At 43.5% G+C, this 22,474-nt stretch overlaps 2 protein-coding genes across 16 annotated transcripts in view; one reads left to right on the top strand and one right to left on the bottom strand.

Moving 5' to 3' along the window:
* Positions 1-490: 490 nt before the first annotated feature.
* On the top strand, positions 491-16,391 carry SKP1 (S-phase kinase associated protein 1). 6 transcript variants are annotated; one of them, XM_060416506.1, is made up of 8 exons: positions 491-592; positions 2,406-2,465; positions 3,290-3,386; positions 3,859-3,951; positions 6,869-6,942; positions 9,674-9,817; positions 10,749-10,889; positions 11,496-16,391. In XM_060416506.1, the coding sequence occupies exons 2-8, from the start codon at positions 2,463-2,465 to the stop codon at positions 11,529-11,531; spliced, it is 588 nt and encodes a 195-aa protein (XP_060272489.1). In that variant the 5' UTR covers positions 491-592; positions 2,406-2,462; the 3' UTR covers positions 11,532-16,391. The 6 variants fall into 6 exon arrangements, with proteins under 6 accessions (XP_060272489.1, XP_042106457.1, XP_060272491.1 ...); XM_042250523.2 differs by lacking the exon at positions 2,406-2,465; XM_060416508.1 differs by lacking the exon at positions 2,406-2,465 and having other exon boundaries at positions 3,272-3,386.
* TCF7 (transcription factor 7) overlaps positions 16,312-22,474 on the bottom strand; it is a 32,344-nt gene continuing 26,181 nt past the window's right edge. For 5 of the 10 annotated variants that reach the window (XM_042250518.1, XM_042250519.1, XM_060416504.1 and 2 more), the window contains 7 exons: positions 22,214-22,333; positions 21,625-21,787; positions 21,405-21,512; positions 20,868-20,916; positions 19,279-19,351; positions 17,775-18,019; positions 16,312-17,435 (listed from right to left, as the gene is read on the bottom strand). In XM_042250518.1, coding sequence (XP_042106452.1) covers positions 17,164-17,435; positions 17,775-18,019; positions 19,279-19,351; positions 20,868-20,916; positions 21,405-21,512; positions 21,625-21,787; positions 22,214-22,333 — 1,030 coding nt within the window. In that variant the 3' untranslated portion in view covers positions 16,312-17,163. Of the gene's footprint in view, positions 18,043-19,278; positions 19,352-20,867; positions 20,917-21,404; positions 21,513-21,624; positions 21,788-22,213; positions 22,334-22,474 lie in introns of all 10 variants that reach the window. The other 5 variants (XM_012178489.5, XM_012178492.5, XM_060416505.1 and 2 more) reach the window with 3 other exon arrangements.

The following is a 22,474-nucleotide window of genomic DNA, read 5'->3' as shown; positions in this document are numbered from 1 at the left end:
CTGAGTCCCAGTTTCCCCACCCTGAAAGGGAGTCACAGCCCCTCCCAAACATCACCCACCCAAGAACACCTCTCCTCGCTCAACCCCTGCTTCCGCACCTCTATCCCCATCCTTCTCCTCCCAGTTCACTCCCTTCCCCCTCCTTCCCCTACGCCCGTGGCTTTTAGGCTTTCGGCTTTTCAAGACCTGGGTCTTTAATTCAGTTTAGGACACCCCCGCCTGAAGGACCCCTGGAGACCGTGAATTTCAGCAGCCAGTCCGCTGTTCCTGCTTTGAGGAGAGCGAGCCGAGCTTTCGAGGAAGTGGGTGAGAATCAGGGCCCGCTGGATCTCTCTCGCACAGCCGTGTCTCCACCTTGCCCGCCCCGCTGGCCTCCGCCTGCCGTCAGGCGATCTCGCCGGCCAGCCCCGCCGGTTCTGTGACGTCACGGACCCAGGGTCCTCGGCGCCTTCGCCCGCTCCTATAAAGGCCGACGCCGCGCCGCCCCTCTGCGCTGTAGTGGCCTTGTTCTCCGCTTTTCAGTTTTGCTGATTGACGACGTCGCCCTGCTCACTTCAGCCTGCGGCCCGCCATCTCCTTGAGACCTAACACCGTAAGTGGACGCCGACGGGGCTGGAAGGGGCGGGTTGCGAGCTGGTGGTCATACCGTTAGGGCTTTGGCCAGCTGAAGGCGGGAGGCACCTGGGCCTGGCCTCACCTCAGGCCTGGTGGAACAGTTGTCGACCCCATTCTCCGGGAGGTGCCAGCGGGCCCCATTCTCCCACCCCTTGGGTCGACTCGAGGAGGCCTCCTCTAGTCGCGCGTCTTCACGGCCCCCCGTGAGTGCCCGGCGGGCGGGAGGGAGAAGGTGCGAGTCGAGCCTGGGATTGGGCCTCCTCTTCACCGGGCGACCATCAGCCGCCGCGGTGTTCGGCTGCAGGCCCAGTCTGGGGCCGGGGGCCTCCCTTGTCGGTAAGCCTGCCGGCCCCAGGACCCAGGGCGAGGGTGGCGGTGGGGCTTTTAATGGAGTTCCCGGGGCTGTCGTGAGTGTGGGCGTGTGTCCATGTTTATTGTTTTGGTGTCCGGAGCGAGCGTGGCAGTGGTAGTCCGGGAACGCTGCATTCTTGGTTCATATCCTTTCTCTCCCGTGTATCTGGCGTCACTAGTCACCGGTCCTACCTAACTGTTGGGACCGAATCTTGGCAGAGAGCCGCTTGCTCCTTCAGAATATTTCTGTTTTGCCACAGCCAGGGATTGCTGAAACGGTTGTTGTAATAGCAGATGCCATCGTCATAGTGGTGTCGTTTTTTAGGTGCGTTAACTCGAGGTGCCTGGCTTTTTTTTGAAGGGATATTCATTCCCTGCTTTTTGGTTCACTTTTTAATGGAGACTTAAGGCTTAGATTTGGGGTCATGAATTTTTTTCATCAGAGCCTTATTATAGTGGAAGGTTTCTGTGTTATAGAGCAATGCAGATTTCATTCTACCCCCTAAAAGGTGTTAGAATTTCGGGTCACTTAAGAGACAGGCTTTTTCCTTTATGATGATAAAACCCACCTCTTAGAGGGTGATTTAATTTACAAATACCGGAGCATAAGGAGTTGAAGGAATGGTCTTGAAAGCATTTCAAACAAAATTTCATCCATTATTAAATTTTGCTCTGAATTCCAGATGTTTAACACTAAAAAAGAATTATTTGAGTATCAAGTTTAGTGTTACAAAGGGCATCAAATTACAGATTAAGCGATTGCTTCCTTGCTGTTGAGTAAGATCTCAACTCCTTTAAAAGTAACCTAATACACGAATTTGACTATGAGTAAGCAGATCTTGCTGTTTATCTATCGAAAGTTACTTGAAATATGCTTAAACGTAATTTTATCAGCTGTTTTGCCAGACTTGAGGTTCTCTAATAATGTTCACTCCAGTACATGGAAAGTAAAAAAAACAACAAAGAATGTTTCATAGTTAGAAATTGAACTCACATTAAAATACTTTTTGGGGGATACCTTTTGTTATCACCTTGTTACAGAGAAGGTCCTCTGCTCTGGGTCTTTACCCATGGAGCTTGACAACTGCATTATTGGCAGGTAAGGAGCAACATGGAGAAACCACATATTGGTGAAATGAAAAATGAAATGTGATTCTCTCCAACCATGGATGAGGGAGAACTGGGTATTTCAATGGCTGGTTTTAAAACAACTTTATATTTTTGCTTCCTTGTGCTAATTTGTCTCTTTGGGAAATGGGGATTCTTATCTGGGGAAAGCAGAATAAATATTTTAACTGTTTTAATGGGTTTTAAGTCTTGGGACCTTAACAAAGGTTCAGTCGGTGTTTTCAGTGTCAAATTCTATGTTTTTAAGTTGTAATGACCTCACAGGATTGAAAAATCTATACTTGAAATTGAAAGAGGTCTTGAATTTTTAGGGTCAGGTATTGCTGCCATTACCCACTTCCCTGAAGCACTCCCCCCAAAATCTGAAGATGGTAAGAAATTGCTGGCTTAGAAGCTTAGAACGTTTCAGTTTTAAAGAGGGTTGGTTTTTTTTTTTTTGGTCAGAATTCAGCTCTTTTGAATTGTTTAATTTTATGTAAGAAGTGTCCTTTTCCTAATGACTCATAATTAATGTTGAGTTAATAAATTTTTTTGGAGCAAGTAATAGGTTTTTACTCTGAGGATTTTGGAAGATCTCAAACTGGGGATACCTGGACAGTCAGTAATGAAAGATAAAAAGGAAATTTAAGTTATTATGTTTTAAGTCATTAGGACAACATCTGCTTATTAAATATTGTATTCACTTGTTTATGGTCTTGCATTGATCCAAACATAAGTATATCCTGATCTACTTTGGATCTGAACTCATTTTTCACTGATAAGTCTCACTGCTGGGAAAATTACTATCTTACTTGGTAGCTTTGTTGATTTTGTACTGACCTGTCTCAGGTTTGTAGGTGGTTAATAGTGGCAGTTAACTATTCAAGTAGGGGTAGTCAGTGAGAGCAGAAAGGCAGAGTCAGTAAGTCCATTTTAGATGTATTTTGCATCAAAGTTATAAATTATTTTTTCTAAATCTTAGACCAATGAGAGCAGGTGTTAAAAGCTTCTGTACCTAGGAGTTATACTTAGAAAAAAGGTTTCTATCTTTGTGTGCTAGCCTGTGAATAATGAGTGTTTATAGTGTTATATATTGTAGGTTCTTAGGATTTTATGGTTAATGAGTTGGAAGGGCTCTAACAGGCTACGGTTGATGAAATGCCATATAGAAGTATTATCTCTTAAATTTCAAATTCAGTATAATACCTTTTTTTAGATGCCTTCAATTAAGTTGCAGAGTTCTGATGGAGAGATATTTGAAGTTGATGTTGAAATTGCAAAACAGTCTGTGACCATCAAGACTATGTTGGAAGGTAAGTTTATTAGAAAACCTGAGTCAGGGGAAAGGGGAAGAAATATGTAGTTTGATATAACCTGTAAACATAGTCTGGAAGTAACATTCTGTCAAAATTGCTCAAGGGTATGAAGAGGTAAAGTTTTTTCTTTAAAGTATTAACTACATCTATCTGATAGAAGTCATTTTTTCAGCACTTTCTGAGTTTTTTCTCTTATTAAGTAGATAATATTGTAGGCTGTTAATAATATGGAAATGATTTCCAGGACTCAGATAATGGCCCATTTCTCTTCCAAGTAAATTTGCATTCACATTTCTAATGGCAAAAACTAAAGCCTTTGTAAAGAGATACCTTATATATGGCAGTTAAATAGACCACCTTGTTTCAACAGAGGGAGTAAGCTGAGTATGTAAACCAAGTAAAAAAACCAAGGTGTTTTTTTTTTAAACAAAGTTTTCCCTTTTATTTTGTCATTCCTTTGAAACTGCAGAGCATGAACACTACATAAAGAAGCCAAGAAAACAAATCCTGGAGCATTTTAAAACTTCTGCTGTTAACATGGATCTCTTACTAATATCAGTGGGTTGGTAGACATAAATAATATATGGAGATACACAAATCAGTTTCTAGAACTGGTGGAGGAAAATACTTAGAGTGGTAAGAATGTTCTTTAGTTCAGTTGTCTCTGTATCTGCAAGGGATTGGTTTCAGGACCCTCTGTGAATACCAAAATTTATGGATACTCAGTGGTCACATGGTATAATTAATGCATTAGTCCTAGCGGTGCTATGGCAACATCTTGGCTGCTGTTATTCTTTAGGCTTGTGGAGAGAATATAGTGTGTAGTCCTAGTGAGGTGATAGTTCAAACTAGTAAAGATGTTTTGGGAGAGCATTCTGAGGTAAACTGAGACAGGATGTGTTTAAAATTTGAGGTTTTTTGTTGGGGTTGTGATTGTGATGCTGTAGTTGATAGAGCTGAGTAACAAGTTTGAGGGGAATGGAAAGTAAATGACTTTGAGCTTGAACATGTTGTATAAGAGATTCTCTCAAAAGATCTTTGTAATAACCTACTGGTCAATTGACTGTTGGCTCTTGGTCCCTGAGTTATAGATCGCTGGAGATAGACTTAATTTGGGGGTGTGTGTGTGTGTAAGTAAATGAGATTGGCAAGTGGCCATATTGAGGCAGGATGGGATGTTAGGAATGGAAAAGTCAGAAGTGGAGAAGCTGGAGTAGAATTTATGAAAGCCAAGGGAAAAGGGAGGATTATCAGATTGAAGACTGATCAGTTAGGATTTCAGGGATAATTTAGACTTCTAACAAGTCAGATACTAGGTGTGGTAGAGATGGAAGCTGAGAGGCAGAAGGTTTGTCTTCTGTTTTTTTTTTTTTTTTTTAATCTGAACATGCTTTCAGATTTTCAGTTTTTTGATTTGGTAGTTGACAACAATTATATGGCACTTACAGTCCTGTACACTGGTTAACTTACATGGCTTACTTCAGTTAAGTTGTAAACCCCTTGATACATCCCATAATCACTGTTCATCAAGTACGTGTTGAATGAAGAACTTGGTCACATAGGTGTGAAAGCTAACCAACTATTCCTAAAGGCAGGTGAGTAAGGCTTTATCTAGGAGATGTAGAAACTGATGCCAAAATTACTGCCTAAATACTTGGCTTTGGCAATGAAGTAAAGTGATCTTTACTTCATCTTCGTTGGTGCCTGGCACCCTAATTGGTCCTTTGCTGCTTCAGAGAAGCATTTGCCAGTAAGAACGAACATAGGACTTCTTGGATCACTGAAGCAAGTGAATAGTAGGCAGCAACAGTTCATTTCTCCCCATAGCCTTTGGGCTTCAGAGGTGAATGGCTTTATCTAAAGTACCAGTGGTTCATATAGAAATTTAGCCACTTGAGGACTGGAGTGTATTGAAATGAAATCTAATAACTGTAAAATCAGAAGTGAAAGTGTCATGTATACACATGAATTGACTGATTTCTTCAGGTCTGGAGTGTGGTATCAGGATACAAGTGTTTTTCAGACATTCTTGAAACTAAATAGCTTAAAGGAATGACTCTTGGTACTTGAGCCATCAGTTAGCAAAAAAACATTGCGAATTCTTGGTTTAAATGCTAGAGAAGTGGATCATTTACAACCATAAGGCCCTTATTTTTAACATGAGTTATGGCTTCCAAATAACATTTATATCTTCTAAACAAGCTGGTCTTCTGCATTTCCTCTAATATGTTCACTCCCCAAACCACATGTATATTATATAGTAGAACTTTCTCTGCCCTCTGATTTAAAAATATTTCATACCAGTTCAAGAAAAGCGTAAGTGGTTTGATCCAAATTGAAATATTGTCATTTTGTAGTTTTATTCTCAGAGATGGAATCAGGGAAAGGCATTGGTGGAGAGTAGAGGGGACATGAGTGAATGCATGCATACAGGAAAATAGGAAACTTTTTGAATCTACTCTTATCTTTACCACTTGATTGGAGAAAGCTCATTGATCTCCATGTTGTCAGGTGCATCATTTCAGTTCTCATCTATACTTACTGAGAGCTTCTGACATTTGATCAGTCCCTTCTAGATTTGGCATTCAACATACTTATTACTTACCTCACTCACATCCTGTCTCCCTATTTTTAAAGGCTTCAGTTCCCCAGGATTTGCTTAATCATTGTACCTCTTCATTACATCAATACTCTTTCATTCCTTGGTTACCTCAGCTAGTCTTATAGTGTTCAGAATGATTTACGCATCAATTCCCACCTACAGTTCTGATTTCTTTGGATAATCATAGCTAATTCTTCACTGCCTAGGATAGCTGTAAATTAGGGACTCAGAAGGTTGAGCCATGTCAGCATAACTGATGCTGTGAAACAACCAGTATAGCAATGCAGTAACTTTTGACTTCTAATCTTGGCACTGTTACACATTTCTTTGGCAACTCTGGAAGACAGACCCATTTGGTTTGAAAAACATTCTTTCTTAGAATCTGAGTAACATACAGATTTTAAGTTTTTTCTTTGGAGCTCAGCAACCACTTTGGTAATCTGAAAGTTATGATGACATCTGGAAGCCTGTGTCCCCAACGTGCCATATGATGTTTAGTTGATACATTCAGAGAAACTTTTCGTCCAAAGAAATGCCAAACAACTATTCTACCAAGAAACTGAGACACTGCTATTCTCTGGAATAAAGTTTCATACTGAGATAATTCTGATATAAGATGCCACAACAGAATGCTTTAAAGCTTGGGAATAGGAATTTATTAAATCACTTTTCCTAATTAAGAACTCTGTTTATATAATACTCCTGTATTTGTTAACTCACACGTTTTTATATAGTTTTGGGTGAACTTGTTTTAATGAGAAAAAAGTATTTTACTAAGTCTTTAAGATAAACCTGTCTTGCAAATTACTTGTGTGAAACAGCCTGATTGTTATAATGGAGTTAGATAATAATGGCAACTCCCCTCTTGTTTTCTTAGATTTGGGAATGGATGATGAAGGAGATGATGATCCAGTCCCCTTGCCAAATGTTAATGCAGCAATATTAAAAAAGGTAACGGAGCAAACTACACATAAATACATATGTATCCTTTTTTAAACTAGCAATATGTTGGTGATCTTTTTATAGAGATATAAATATAGTGTCCTTAAAAAAAGCTATAGTAAGATTATGACTAAGGTATTTGTTTTGTTAACCAAACCCTGTGAATATTTAAGATGTCTTTTTCATTAGCAGATTTGAATTATTGACATATGATAGTATAAGGTTAGCAAAAAGGAAAATATTTTTGATTGCATGTCAGTACTGAGTGGGTGTGCCTCAAAAGGAGTTTGAGAACATGATATGTGCTTTTTTTTGGTTGGTTTTTTCTCAGTTGATCACCTTATCCTGTGCATAAACAACCATCTACATATTAGTGTTTCAGGGAGTGTGGCTTCTTAATAGAGCCTACTGTGTAATTGAATGCTCTTCTGAAGAAATGGCATCCAGTTTCCACACTAGGGGGAAAACTGGCTAGGCTTAGAGATGGGAATAGTTGGTTCCAATTGGTCCCTTCTTTTTTCAGAGCCATTAACCATACATAGTTGGATTTTATGTGTTCTCTTGAGCTTGGCATGAGATGCAGCTATACTGCATATTTTTCCATATTCTCACTGTGATTGGCTGTTACCAGTCTTTTTAAGTCCCTAGTGTAGGTAAAAAGTATTTTATAATCACTGTTCTGTGTATGAATTTGACTGTACTGGGTATCTTTTAAAAATGGGATCATAGAATATTCTTTGTGTCTGGCTTATTTCACTTAGCATAATGTTTTCCAGGCTAATGCATTTTATAGTCTTTATAGACTTTATAGGAGTTCTTAATGAATTTTTTTTTTTTACCACATTGCTTTTTGTTTAGTCAAAGTCGTGTCTACTCATTGCAACCTCTTGGAGCCTCCAGGCTCCTCTGTCCTACACTGTCTCTTGGAAAGAGAAAGAGTTTGTTGCTCAGTCATGTCCAACTCTTTACAACTTTGTGAACTGTAGCCTGCCAGGCTCTTCTGTCCATGGAATTTTCCAGGCAAGAATACTGAAATGGGTTGCCATTCCCTTCTCCAGAGACCTTCCCGACCCAGGAATTGAACCCAGATCTCCTGCACTGCAAACAGATTCTTTACTGAGCCATCAGGGAAGCCCACTATCTCCTGGAGTTTGCTCAAATTCCTGAGTCAGTGATACTATCTAACCATCTCATCCTCTGCCGCCCCATTCTCCTTTTGCCTCTCTAATCTTTCCCAGCATCCGGGTCTTTTCCAGTGAGTCAGCTCTTCGGCATCAGGTGGCCACAGTACTGGAGCTTCAGTTTCAGTATCAGTCCTTCTAATGAGTATTCAGGATTGATTTTCTTTAGCTAATGAATATTCAGGGTTGATTTCCTTTAGGGTTGACTGGTTTGATCTTCTCTCAAGAGTGTTCTCCAGCATCACAATTCAAAAGCAGCAGTTTTGTTGGCAAAGTGATGTCTCTCTTTTTTAATACGCTGTCTGGGTTTGTCACAGCTTTTCTTCCAGGGAGCAAGCATCTTTTAATTTCATGGCTGCAATGATTTTGGAGCCCAAGAAAATAAAATCTGTCACTGCTTCCACATTTTCCCCTTCTATTTGCCACGAAGTGATGGGACCAGATGCCATGATTTTAGTTTTTTGAATATTGAGTTTCAAGCCAGCTTTTTCACTCTCCTCTTTCACCCTCACCAAGAGACTATCTGTCATTAGAGTGGTATCATGTGCATATCTGAGGTTGTTGATATTTCTCCCAGCAATCTTTATTCCAGATTGTGATTCACCTAGCCCGACATTTCGCATGATGTACTTTGCAAATAAGTTAAATAAGCATGGTGGCAATATACAGCCTTGTTCTACTCCTTTTCCATTTTTGAACCAGTTGTTTCATATCTGGTTCTAACTGTTGCTTCTTGACCCGCATACAGGTTTCTCAAGAGACAGGTAAGGGGATCTGGTATTCCCATCACTCCAAGAATTTTCCAGTTTGTTACAATCCACATACTCAAAGGCTTTAGTGTAGTTATTGAAGCAGCAGTAGATGTTTTTCTGGAATTCTCTTGCTTTCTCCATGAGCCAGCGAACGTTGGCAGTTTGGTTTGGTTCTTCTGCCTTTTCTGAATTCAACTTGTACTTCTGGAAGTTCTCAGTTCACATGCTGCTGAAGCCTAGCCTGAAGGATTTTGAACATAACCTTGCTAGCCTGTGAAATGAATGCAATTGTACAGTAGTTTGAACATTTCTTTGGCACTGCCTTTCTTTGGGATTGGAATGAAAATTGACTTTTTCTGGTCCTGTGGGCATTGCTGAGTTTTATAGATTTGCTGGTTGAGTACAGCACTTTAACAACATCATCTTTTAGAATTTGAAATAGCTCAGCTAGAATTCCATCACCCCCACTAGCTTTGTTCATAGTAATGGTTCCTAAGGCCCACTTGACTTTCAGACTCCAGGATGTCTAACTCTATCCACACCACCGTGGTTATCTGGGTAATTAAGACCTTTTTTGTACAGTTCTTCTGTGTGTTCTTGCCACCTTTTCTTAATCTCTTCTGCTTCTGTTAGGTCCTTACTGGTTCGCTGTTTTATAAGATCTTCCATTCTCTAGGAATTGTCAAGCTTGGCTACTAACTTTATTCAAGTTAGTATAGCTAGTCCCTGTGTAGAAATGAACTTGCCCCAGCAGTGGAAGTACCTTGTTATAAAATGCCACATAAGAATAAACTTTTTATGTTGTAGGTCATTCAGTGGTGCACCCACCACAAGGATGATCCTCCTCCTCCTGAGGATGATGAGAACAAAGAAAAACGAACAGATGATATACCTGTTTGGGATCAAGAATTCCTGAAAGTTGACCAAGGGACACTCTTTGAGCTTATATTGGTATGTTTTTAATATTTTTGGCATAACCTTTAGCACTTTTCATTTGTTACGTTCATTGATACTGAATTTTAACTTTAAATTTGTGCAGTGCTATATTTAAACCTACGTATCAATAACCGCATTAAATGTAAATGGTCTGTGGGGAGGGAGAATGGAGAATTAAATGTTTAATGAGGACAGAGTTTCAGTTTAGGAAAGTGAAAAATTCAGGAAATAGAAGATGGTAAGAGCTGCACAGCAGGGTGAATGTAGTTAGTGCCACTGAACCGTGCAGTTAAGTATGGTTAAAGTAGTATGTTTTATATTATGTGGCTTTTTACCAGAATAAAAAGATGTAAATGGTCACCACAAGTAATTGGATAGAAAAATAAGACTTAGCTATTTTTACCAGAGAAACTCACTTTGAATATAAAGACACAATTAAGTTTGTAAAGGGTGGAAAAAATATGCTAACAGTAATAACCAAAATAAAACTAGAGTGACTATATTAGATTTCAGGGCAAAGAATGAAAGGATTAAAGAGGTTCACTGTATAATGATAAAGGATCTGTTCATTATTGAGAGGACATAGGAATCCTAAATGTTTTTCTACCTAAAAGCAGAATTTCTAGAAAGTGAAACAAAACCAATAGAAGGATAAGTATGTAAGTCCACAATCATAATTGTAATCTCAGTTGAGATCTCAACATCTGTCTCTGGTGAAACAAGTAGACGGAATCCATAAGGATGTAGAAGATTAATGACAGCAGAATATACTTTCAAGTATATACTTCCAAGATAGACCTGTTTTGGGCTTTAAGATTTAACAAAGTCTTTAATTTCTTAAAATTGACTAGCATTTTAAGGTAAATTAAGTGTTCATTGTTAGTCACTAACTTTGGATTTGATTTAAAGCATCAAGTATATAATAAAAACAACAATTATTTTACAGGCAGCAAACTACTTAGACATCAAAGGTTTGCTTGACGTTACCTGCAAGACTGTTGCTAATATGATCAAGGGCAAAACTCCTGAGGAGATTCGAAAGACATTCAATATCAAAAATGATTTTACTGAAGAAGAGGAAGCCCAGGTAGGTAGCTAACAGCTTGTTCTTAATCAAATGCTTTTAAAGAAACTAAAAACCCATAGCATGCTAGGAATAGAGGTGTTTATATCAATGAGTCTTTACCTTACTTGAGGGGGAATAGGTCCCTTTGGTATGCTAAAAATATACTGATCTCTTAGTCTAAGCACTTAGATGATACTGATCTTTTATAAGCATAACAACAGTTAGTTCTTATAGTGCAGTTTGATGTTTGTTCCTTAGCAGTTACTAGTTTTGGACCTGGGACCTTACATGTAAACCATCAATATTTTGCTTCAGAAGAGCAGGCCCTGTGGATTGTGCCAGGATAACTGGTGTACTGAGAAGAAATGAATGACCAGATCAAATGATTTTGTTGACACAGGTCATGACCAAAGTTGTCATTGCCAATTGTCTTTGCTTTTTTTGATAATTTCAGCAGGGCACAATAAAAAAGCAGGAAGGAAAGAATGGCAACCTGAAAGTATACTCTTAACCTGTTTTTTTCCCCTAGTTTTCAGTCTGTCTTTCTAATCTACCTCACAGGCTATTGATGAGTAGTGGTTTTAGTAAAGACTACTTAAGGTACTTCCTTATATCTGTCTCTTCTAGGTACGCAAAGAGAACCAGTGGTGTGAGGAGAAGTGAAATTTCATGTCTAATGCTGTAACACTGTAAGGATTATTCCAAATACTAGTTGCACTGCTTTGTTTATAATTGTTAATATTAGAAAAACAGTCAACAAATGCAGCAGCAAGTCAATTGTATTAGCAGAATGTTGTCCTCATTGCATGTGTAGTTTCAGTACAGTTCCCAAACTTAAGGCCCAGTTTCTTCTAGGATGATTGAAAGTTTCTTTTCTTTGCTCTGAATAAAATTTAACTGTGGGTTCCCTATAGAAAGTGGCATTTTGGGCTTTCCCTTTTTGTAAAGCAATTTCTGCCTAGTTTATTGTCCAGTTAATTTTAGTTTAGTGACTTTTAAAGTTGGTGTTGTAAATAAAGCAACTTGCAGAAAACCTTCTGAAATAGAATTTAACAATGTATTATCTTTATTCAATTGGAAACTGGATAAAGGCTACTTGAGGTAAATGCTTTGAGTGGGGTTATCAGAGTGTCTTTAATCTTCCTGGAGGAGTAAGTACCCCTGGTATTCACTAGCCTGTATGTAGCAGGGCTTCCTTAGTTGGATCTGAGGGCTTATTTTTGCATTTTTAATCCTCTCCGCTTTGAAGGCTCAGTTACTACTCGGTTTGTGGTTTGGGAGGAGATAGAATAGTTCGCTAGCTTTTCAGTTAAAAAAGATAGCATATATGATGTGTCATCTTTTTATAATCAGTGATCCCATGTGGGGAAAACTATTCATACTACTTGCATGTAGAAAATAATTTAACCTTTAATGGTAAAATGTGTGGCATAACCCAGAAAGCATCCGTCATGAATGCAAGATACTTTCAATAAAGTTACCTAGTAGGTAGTAAATGGTTTGATTTTTGTGTACTTAAATGTTTCTCTTAATATTGAAAGAGTTAAATTTGTGTGTGGTTGTTTAGTTGGAAAAGACTTGGAGGCAGTTCTTGTCCTAGTTCTCTGGAGGCTGCTTACATAACTAAGGTTCTGATAGACTTCTGACTCTTCTAATTGTCATTGATACCATTCAGGGGAACCACTGGCTCAGTTTTTTACTGGTGTTCTCCAAACTGCTCTGCTCTGGTTTCTAGCCTCTCACTTATGGCTGAATTAAGTTTTTCTTGGTAGTTTGAGATAGCTCACAAATTTTTAATTTTCTTTCTTCCTTGTGCTCCCTGTTTTTCTTACTTTAGAATTATCTGTATCCACATGTAGTTTTAATGTGTTCCCTTCGTGTAGCTCTTGTGGCTCAGATCATTACTGAATAGTAGTTTGCCTTTATTTCCTCTCTTATTTGTCTCATATCTACCTTTACAATAGTGTGTGTGCGCTTAGTCATATCCGACTCTTTGTGACTCTCTAGACTATAGCCTGCCAGGCTCCTCTGTCCATGGGATTCTCCAGGCAAGAACACTGCAGTGGGTGCCATTTCCTTATCCAGAGGAATAATTGACACACCAAAGACTATACCTGACCAAAAAGCCTAAAATACTTACTCAGTGGCCCTTCACAGAAAAAGAATGTCAACCCTATCACTACTTCTGGATCCCTGATTCCCTTTACTCAGGAATTAAGCTATTTTTCCATTTGTGCTGGTTTTAGTGGGGAAGGTAGCAGCATTCAGTCTAGCTAGAGTGTCTCATTTCTATTTCCCAGAAGAGAAAGGTCTTCCTGAATATGTAAGATTGAGTGGACAGACAATATAATTATTCCCTTCCTGACTTTCCGTAGACCTTGGCCATAGTCTTTAAATCATGTTTAATAGAGATCTGACAGCTCATCTAAGAAAACAGGCAATTTACCGACACTATTAAGAGGCCCTTCAAACTGGCTGCAGCACTTACCTAACCTTTCCCTCTTTCTGCTGTATACTCATCATTTCTTGAATGTGTCTACCAGTCTTCCAGCCTCTTATTTTATCCAAAGAAAGTGAGGGGCCGTTTCCCACAGCATAACAGCAAACCTGTCAACCTGTCTGCCTTCTCATTTCCGAGTTATTCTGAGCTAATTCTGTAGTATGAAGTCAAGCTGTGAGGCTGGAGTCTTGCCTCTGCCTCTTAGGACCTAGGTGGTTTTGGATAAGTTGAAAACAGTAGCTCGCTGAAGTGTAATGCTGTTGGTGAGTTGATGCTTAAGGATATATGCCCTCTAAGAATTCTTAACCTCTTTTGAAGTGCTATTATTAGCTTGCCTTCATAAATCCATCTTTAATATACAAAGTAGATATTACTTAGTTTTGATATTTTTCCAAAGATTCACAGAGGTATCCCTTACAAAAGTTAGAGATCCCAGAGTGGCATTATACTGTGATTTGCTTATTCTACAATTGTTTGTACATACCTGCTGCTGGAATTAATTAAGCAAAATCTGTCTATATTGTAACTTGTTGGATAGCATGACGTCATGCTAATTCTTAGTCTGGAACTAGCTGGAGAAGGATGGTGGCAGTGAGTCACTGGGCATGTGTGACTCAGGGCTTATGAAGTTTTCTCTGTACCTCTCCCTGCTGTACTCCCTGCGTATATTCAGTTAGGGCTCCTCTGAGACCCCCACTGCCCACTGTGGACAAGCAGACCAATATAGAGAGCCTGAGGTCCATGGTGATTTGAGGTCTGAAATGGGTGATTAGAATAGTTGGGATTAGGGGGTGACACAACCTAGGAACCAGTTTCTGCTTTGCCGACTGGCTCTGTTTCAAGAACCCATGTGTGTAAGCGTGCTCAGTTGTGTCTGAGTCTTTGTGACCCCACAAACTGTAGCCCGCCAGGCTCCTCTGTCCAAAGGGTTCTCTAGGCATTTGCCGTGCCCTCAGGGGATCTTCCTGAGATAGGCATCAAACCCTGGTCTCCTGCTTAGGCAGGTGGGTTCTTTACCACTTAAGCCACCTGGGAAGCGCCTGTGGTGAACTCTTAAAGCTCTCTAGAGACTTGAAGCAGTTATAGTAAAACAGCTTTTCTAACCTGACAGAAAAGGCAGTTTAGCTTTTTTAATATAATGAATTAGTTTTTGGTTTCACATCTTATAGGCCTGGCAAGTCTGTGTTACCCTTGCCCACTCTGTGTGCAGTTTTTTCCCCCTAGAATTGCATGCAGGAACTAATAGCCTTTCTGCTTTAGAACAGTGTAGAGAACCATTTAAGCCAGGCTTAACACTGAATAAGGTTGGGCAGCATAGCTTCTGGGCTGTTCAAAATGTCGTTGCAGTTCTGAAGTTAAGCCACAGGGCTTCATATAGAGGGGGGGAATATCGTCTATTTGGGAGGCTTGGGAAGATCCTGCTAGCTTGTTGGGCAGAGCCCTCACCGAGTGTTCGAGCCCGGGAGGGCAGGGGGAGCAGCTTTAGCAGGGGATGGGACAAGCTCTGTATTTCAAGCAAATCTGCCAGTTGTCTAGGAATCTGTAAGGGAAGTTTGGGTATCTCAGAAATATCTCAGAAAATGACTAGTTTTTGGCTGGAAATGAGGTGGGACTGCTGTGGTATTTGAAATTGAATTTGAGGCTACACTCTCAAGTCACCCTGTGGCCTCACAGGAATGTGCTGGTATGATCTCTGAAGATTTGAGTTTCCTCTTTGAAGTCAGGTTTTTTTTTTAATTTTTATTTTTAAGGCTGGTTTGATTTTAAGAATGTTGCCAAAGCTTTCCTCTTTACTCTCACATACACAAAGAGTGCATTGTTATGTATCCCGTGTGCTTTTAAATAAGACACCAGATCAGATGCAGCAACCCGGTCTTGCATAAGCCTTGGTTAAAATGCGGTTTTTTGAAACAACTAGGCCAGTAGCCAGAGTGGATTTCTTTAAATGGGACAGATGTCAAGAGAATGGCTGGTCTCCTCTAGCACCCAGAGAAAAGCAAGTCTAGGATTACAACTTCCAGTGGCCTACTTCAATAGATACTACCCTGGAAGATTACTTTATATTTTAAAATATAAAGTCCAAAAAGAACTGCATTAAGTGAAAATTGTAAAACATGATGGTGGCCCAGCAGCTGGCTATTGTGACATATCTTGGTCACCATTTGTATCTAATGGTTGACTGACCTTTTGAGCTGGCTCTGTAACTTCAGAGGTTTTGTATAAAATGAATACTTCAGGGGCTTCCCTGATGGTCTAGTGGCTAAGACTGCGCTCTCAATGCTGGGGGCACGGGTTCCATCCCGTCAGGGAACTAGATCCCACATGCCGCAACTAAAGTTCCTGCATGCCTCAACTAATTACCCGGTGCAGTCAAAGAAATAAATTAACATTAAAAAAAATGAATACTTCAGGAAATACATCACACATCTTGCCAGTCTTTGGGAGGAAAGGGTGCTTAAAATACCTGTCTTTTGGATTTTACGATGATACCAAGTTATAAAAGATTGTTTTGTGTTCATGTTTTCCTTAGAATAGGATATGCACTTGTCTTCTGTTTGCCTTCAGAGGGAAATTGAGCCCAGTGATGTGCGCCTGTTTCTGGTTGGGTTGATTTAGGGGCTGTGGGTGGCAGTTTCCAATCCATCCCCGTATAAACAATGGGGGCAGGTTGGCCTGTGCCTGCATCAGTGTGAGGTCAGAGGACCAGCAGGGTTATGATCGAAGCTTGGAATGGGGGCTGTACACCTACCATGAGCTCTCTAGGTTGGAGCAGGCCCCAAGCCCCTTCAGGAGAGGTGACCAGAGTAAATCCCTGGCTCAAGGTCTTGAACATGTGTACCATAGTAGAGAAGAAACCCACAGTTTTGTGACTGTGGAAAAGAAACAAGTGGCTTACTGTCGGTGAAACAGCTTATTGTTCAGAGGCAGGATTTGAAAAAGAAACCCAGTAAAAAGTATCTTTATTCTCATATCAAAGTTTTTCTGTGATATGCATTAACAATACAAAAATATCTTGAATATTACAATGGTCCTTTTTTCTCTCAAGACTTCTTGCAGCACTACACTAGAACATACGATCTTTGGATTCTGAGAAGCCAGTGGCTAAAGTAGGAACTAGGCTTTTGTTGAGGGGTGTGTGTGGGTACAAGGATAGCCCTTTCTCTTTGGATTCAGGCTACGTACAGTGAAGTGGAGGCAAAAAGAAAAAAAAAACTAAATTAAATTAAATGTTTGTTTTTTAAGGCTCAGGGTTGACGCTTGGCTCAGAAATGGGTTAAAGTAGGCTGTGGTGAAAACCCGATGTTCACCACTAGAGGTTTTCTGGGCTCCTGCTTTAGTTGCATGGTCTTCCTTCCTGCAGCCCCATAGGGAAACTGAAGCTGGCCTGCTTACACGCTGGAAAATAGGTACTGGCTGTCCTGAGGTTTGGTTTGCCCTTTCTTACAGCTGTCTAAAGAGCTGGCTAGACTGATGTGGATAAGCTGGAACTGGATCTGTGGACAAGGCTGTCAGAAGTGGGGAAGGATGCACACTGGTTTTGAGCCACAACTGACTTGAACCAGTGACTAGGGCATTAGGTATCAGGGCTTCTAGTAGGTTACAGTCCACGGGGTCGCAAAGAGTCGGACACGACTGAGCAACTTCACCTTCACCTTAGGGGGCTGAATTTCTCAGGAAACATTTCCAAGTAATTTGAACTACAGCCACAAATGCTCACCACCCACACTTGCCTATAAGGTAGTGTCAGGTTATTCCAGTTGCTGGGCTGATAGGCCTAAATCTAACCTATTCCATTCACTTATTGAAAGCTGCTAAAAAGAATGTGGGCAGAAGCTTCCCTTGGTTCAGCTTACAGATAGCAGATGGATTTCTGTAAACAGGGCTTCTCCAGGCCCTTAAGAGAGAAGCAGTGTCATCTTGAGCTTTGTGGTTGTGACCATGCTTACATGTTGTTTGGTAAACCAGCTGGTTCTTGGTCCATGAAGTATCTGGTACAGGGAAGGTGGGGCAGTGGTGGAGGGGATGAGTACGGAAAGCAGCTGGGCTCAGTCCAGTCCACCTATGACCTATAGAGGAAAAGCAAGGGGGGCAGGGGCATCTGGCTGTCAAGACAGAGGGAGGGAGCCTGCCCTAGGCATGGGGGATGCCCCTGACGAAATGACACAACACAGATCTGATTCCCATCACTTGGAGCAGTTTGAATTGAGGGCCTCAGGTTTAGGCAGAAGTTGTGCAGACTCTGAAATCTCCAGGGCCTGAGCTGTGGGAGGGAGCCAACAGGCCCCCTGGCCGGTTTCCACCTGCTTTGGGACTCTGTCGTCTCCTCTCAGAGGGTGAGCCCCTGGAGGAAGCCATGTGTCCTGTGCATGCTAGGCTGCCTGTCTCTGAGATTCCTGTTGCTGTACCTGTGTACTCTGCTGGTCGCTCTGAGGGGGCTGAGAGGCTGAGAGTGGCTGAGAGGCCTGGTGATGTAGGCGCTGGTTCTGCAGGGCTAGCAAGCAGTTCTGTGGGGAGGTGGGGCAGCAGGAGGTACGAGGGCGAATCCTGGGGAGTTGGGGACCTGGGGCAGCCTAGAGCACTGTCATCGGAAGGAACGGGGCTGGGGCAGCGGCCTTCTCCGGGTAAGTACCGAATGCATTTCTTTTTCCTCCTAGGAATAGTGAAGAGAGTTATCTGTAAACAGAGGGTGAATTCATAGTCATACACCACAACCAAAAAATGCTGTCCTTGCACAGGCCTATCTCCCCATGACTTACATACATATGCCTATGCCTTAGGACTTAGCATGGCAACTGCTGGGCCTGGCCCAGACCGTGGACAGGTGCAGTTCTCAACAGAGCCACTAGATGGCACAGGGACCTTTTGTAGCTCCATGTGTGGGCTGCCTGCTGTCTTCTAGGACAGCTGTCTCCCAGTCTAGGCTGTTGCAGCTTGCTTCACGTGTTTGTGAAGCTCAGATCTGATTAATGTGTGCTTGTGGCTTCTAGCCCTGAGCATGTCAGATACTTAGAGCTAGGCTAGGAGCAGAGAAGGGGAAGAAAGGGAATTGCCTCACCCATTCCTACCATCTTATTTTCTGTTTGAGGACAGGGCTGCCTACCATCATGTGTACATATGTACATACACTTATTCCCCCAAATTCCTCTTTGTTCTTGGACAGGGAACGTGGGGGTACCCTTCGGGGCTGAACAAGTATTCCTTAGTCAGTGAACTTACTGCCTGGAACAGCCTCAGCCTTGGCCCTGGCAGGCCTGGCCTGAGCCTAATATAGGTATATTTGGTAGGTATATTTTCTTTTCCCATATACAAATATTGTATGGTGAAACACAGGTTTAATGCCATAGGATCTGAGTATGGGTGCCAAGGGTACCTGTGTTGACCTCTCCCTCCATCTGGTCTCAGTAGGTCACATGGCTATTGTGCATTTGCCTTATTCAGGGTATTCTCTACTGCAGTACTGCTTTGCTGTTCTTAGATTTGAGGCTCAGTATGGTACAACAGGGATCCCAATTTGACGTGAAGGAGCTGGTGGACCACGATGACGCTGAGGCCTGGGGACGGGCTTGAGCCACTTAAATGCTGTGTGCGAGATTTGTCTAATATGGACCTGCTCAGCCTGATTAGCACCAGACAACCGTTACCAGGGAACCCTGGGCACCAGGCCCCAGAGATGCCTTTAAAGCCCGCCTTTCCTTCCATCTAGGATATTCTCTCCTGTTCCTTCCACTTAGACCCAAGTGATCTTCCTCAGAAGCTGTGTTCATTCTCATTCTTAGGAGGCATTGGCTTCCCAGTCTGTGGGTATGTTGGGGTGCTAGAGGCCAAAGGAGGACAGCAGGCCCAGCAGAATCTGCAGAGTCAGGGAAGCAGCTTGAAGCAAAGGGAGGGTGGTGGTGGGGACAAACCCACCTGCACGGACCACACCAATCCGTCTGCTGGTTGAGGCCAAAGCGAGCACGGCATTTCTTAGGCGAGCCAGGGTCTGCTCACAGCCATGCCAGAGGGGCAGAGCAGGGCAGAGGGCGAGCAGGCAGGCAGCAGGGCAGAGCAGGGCCCAGAAAGAAGAGGTAATATCAGTGTTAGCCAGTCACAGATACCCCACAGTCCCTACAGGCAAGGGCCTCTCCATGGCCTGTCCAGTCTTAGTGGGAGGCCAAGGGCCCAAAGCCAAGGTATCAGAAAAGGCTGGCACCCAGCTGGCAGTATAGAGGCAGGGGAAAAATGGTGGGGGTGGAAGGGAGCAGACCCTATCAGGCTGGCTCCTCTCTGCCTTGTGGGGCCCCCTGCAGCAAAGGGGCTGAGAGAAGGGCCTGAGGGGCCCATGGGGATCAAGCTTCTGCCTTAGGGCTTCCCATCCCCTCCCCCAAGGTCTTGCCCATTTTATCCATCTATTTTAGCTGTCAGTTTTTCTTCATCTTTGCCAGTGCCCAGTCCTGCCTGATTGATTTCCCCTATATTATAGCTTAAAGCCTATGCTACACACAATTGAACATTGTCCAATCTTAGAGAAAAGACTGAGGACTCTACTGAGCCCCAGTGCTAGCCTCCTGTGTGGGGGCAGCACAACTGAGAAAGTCATTCATGGATGTGGAGTGTGAATTATCAGAGTTGGGACAGGAATTCACCCACAGGAAGATTACCTAGAGCAGGGTATGGCTTTCCTGGGTCCTCATGGAGTGTACTTGGCACCTCCATGAGAAAGAGGGGTGGGGCAATAGAGAACCTACTAGGCACCAGCCAACAGGCTGTGTGACCATAGGGCTCAGGCCTGGAGCGTGGCTCGCACTCCACCCAGACACCTCCACGAACTAATCTGGATGCAGTGTTTGGGTTTAGTCTTGATTCACACACTCAGTTCCTTACTAGGTTCTCTGGCAGAGGGTGGCTGTTAGGAGGGCTTATAGAGGAGTGTGTGTTTGTGGTGGGTCACAAACCATTGCTGCAAGAAATGGCTTCAGGCTTCCCTGGTGGCTCAGTGATAAAGAATTCACTGGCAGTGCAGGAGACACAGGTTTGATCCCTGTTCTGGGAAGATCCCACGTGCTGCAGGGCAACTAAGCCTGTGCACCACAACTGTTGAGCTGGTGCTCGCAAGCTGGGGAGCCACAGCTCCCGAACCCTGCATGCCCTAGAGCCTGTGCCCTTAGGCGGAAATGAAGGCCCAGCCCAGCCAAAAATAAAATTCTGCTGGTCTTCCCTGGGACTTAAAATAGCAAAGAGTATCAGTCACTCAGCCATGTCCAACTCTTTGTGTCCACTCATGGTGTCAGTCTCCTCTGTCCACGGGGTTCTCCAGGCAAGAATACTGGAGTGGGTTGCTGGAGTGGGTTGCTGTTCCCTTCTCCAGGGGATCGTCCCGACCCAGGGATCAAACCTGGGTCTCCTGCATGGAAGGCAGGTTCTTGACCATCTGAAACTCCCTTGGATCTAGTGCAGCTCTTTCTCTGGTGGGGCTTTGATTTGTGAGGTGCAGGCCTAGCTCTGAGGGAAGGCCTCACCTGAGTTGGATTCTTGGTGCTTTTCCCTCGACCGTCTCTTCTTCTTCCCCTGCAGGGAACAAAGTGGATGCTCAGGACTCTGGATGGGAGTTGGGACACCTGCAGCCTACTGCCTAGTCCGGCTGCCCCTGGGGTTCCTGGCCCACCATCCCCTCTGACCTGGGGCCCTGGTGTTTTCTTGACACCAGTTTTTGCTAGGTAACCACAGGGAAATTAGGGGCTCCTCCTCCCTTCCCCACACTGGCCTCCATTTTGGAGGAGGAGGTGACTTCAGGCTCATTTTCCTCTTTGTGCTGACCTAGTCAAATACTGCACAACGGCCCTGTGTGGAAGCACATCCTGGGGAGGGGACGGATGTGAGCCTGCCTTCAGGGCCGGCTCCCCTCACCTGAGCCTCTCCTGAGCTAGCCATCGAAAGTCTTGAGCCTCTGCTCCACCCTGTCCCCTCCTCCTGTGTGCCTTCAGGACAGCAGTCCTGACTTCCTCTAGGGTATGGCATGCAGAAGGCTCCCCTACTGCGTGTGTCTGGCCACTCACGTAGTTGTCCCGCGCCGACCAGCCTGGGTATAGCTGCATGTGCAGCTGCCTCTCCTTGCGGGCCAGCTCGTAATACTTGGCCTGCTCTTCCCGGGACAGTGCGTGCCACTGCAGTGGGGAAGGGGGGCAGATGGAGGATGCATCAGGGTTGGCAGGCTGCTCAGCGTGAAGGTAGTCAGGGTAGTCACCCCTACCAGCCCTCTTGCCCCCGCGGCCTCACCCGACGGCCCAGGATCTGGTTGATGGCAGCACTCTCCTTGAGCGTGCATTCGGCAATGACTTTGGCTCTCATCTCCTTCATGTATAGCATGAAGGCGTTGAGGGGCTTCTTGATGGTCGGCTTCTTGGCTTCCTTCTCTGCCTTAGAGTCTGCTTGAGCTTTCCTGAGGGACATGTGAACACTCAGGAGCCTTCACGGTGTGCACCTAATGCGCCCCTCTCGTGTCCCGTGTGTCTGTCTGTCTCTGTCTGTGATTGGGTAGATATACTAGGATTTTGTAAATGGTATCTTATTTTAGCTGCCCCAGAGTAGGTGAGCGGAGCTCACTATTGTTCCTTATAGGAATTTTGTAGCTAAGTAAGGAAAGCCCCTCCTCTCTGGGCTCAAACTAAATCCTTGTTTCCCATTCCATCCACCCCACTCCTGCTTCTGAGGGTCAAAAAAACAGTGGTCAGTGGTAAACTGCCACAAGATGGCTTGACAGGGGATCTGGCAGTCCCTGGAGGGAGGGCTTGACCCTGGTGAGAGGAATGTGTGTCCTGGGGTCTGCTTATTTTCCCTCCCCGCCCCCAAGTGTTTGTTCACTCACAGGCTGCGGTCATAGGGCTGCAGCTCCTGCTTCCCTGAAGAGGGTACGATGGCTGGGTGGGGGATGGCTGCGGGGTGACCAGGGACACCAGAACCTAGCATCAGGGGTGGATGGGTGAACCTAGAGGCAAAAGAAGAGTTACCGCTGAGCCAGGCATCACGGCCCGGATCTGTGGACACACAGAGGCCGCCGCACAGCACGCGAGGACAGGCGAACGGTCACCCAACTCCACTGGCTGCATACAAGACACAGAAATACAGA

Source organism: Ovis aries, chromosome 5 (genome assembly GCF_016772045.2).
Source record: "Ovis aries strain OAR_USU_Benz2616 breed Rambouillet chromosome 5, ARS-UI_Ramb_v3.0, whole genome shotgun sequence".
Classification (NCBI taxonomy): Eukaryota; Metazoa; Chordata; class Mammalia; order Artiodactyla; family Bovidae; genus Ovis; species Ovis aries.
The sequence above is the reverse complement of the archived record's forward strand: the minus strand, read 5'-3'. Positions and strand labels throughout refer to the sequence as shown.

Coding starts and splice junctions, on each gene's coding strand:
- SKP1 (XM_060416506.1), top strand. Junction 3,387..3,858: donor CATCAAGACTATGTTGGAAG/GTAAGTTTATTA, acceptor TTGAAACTGCAG/AGCATGAACACTACATAAAG. Junction 3,952..6,868: donor TCTCTTACTAATATCAGTGG/GTTGGTAGACAT, acceptor TTGTTTTCTTAG/ATTTGGGAATGGATGATGAA.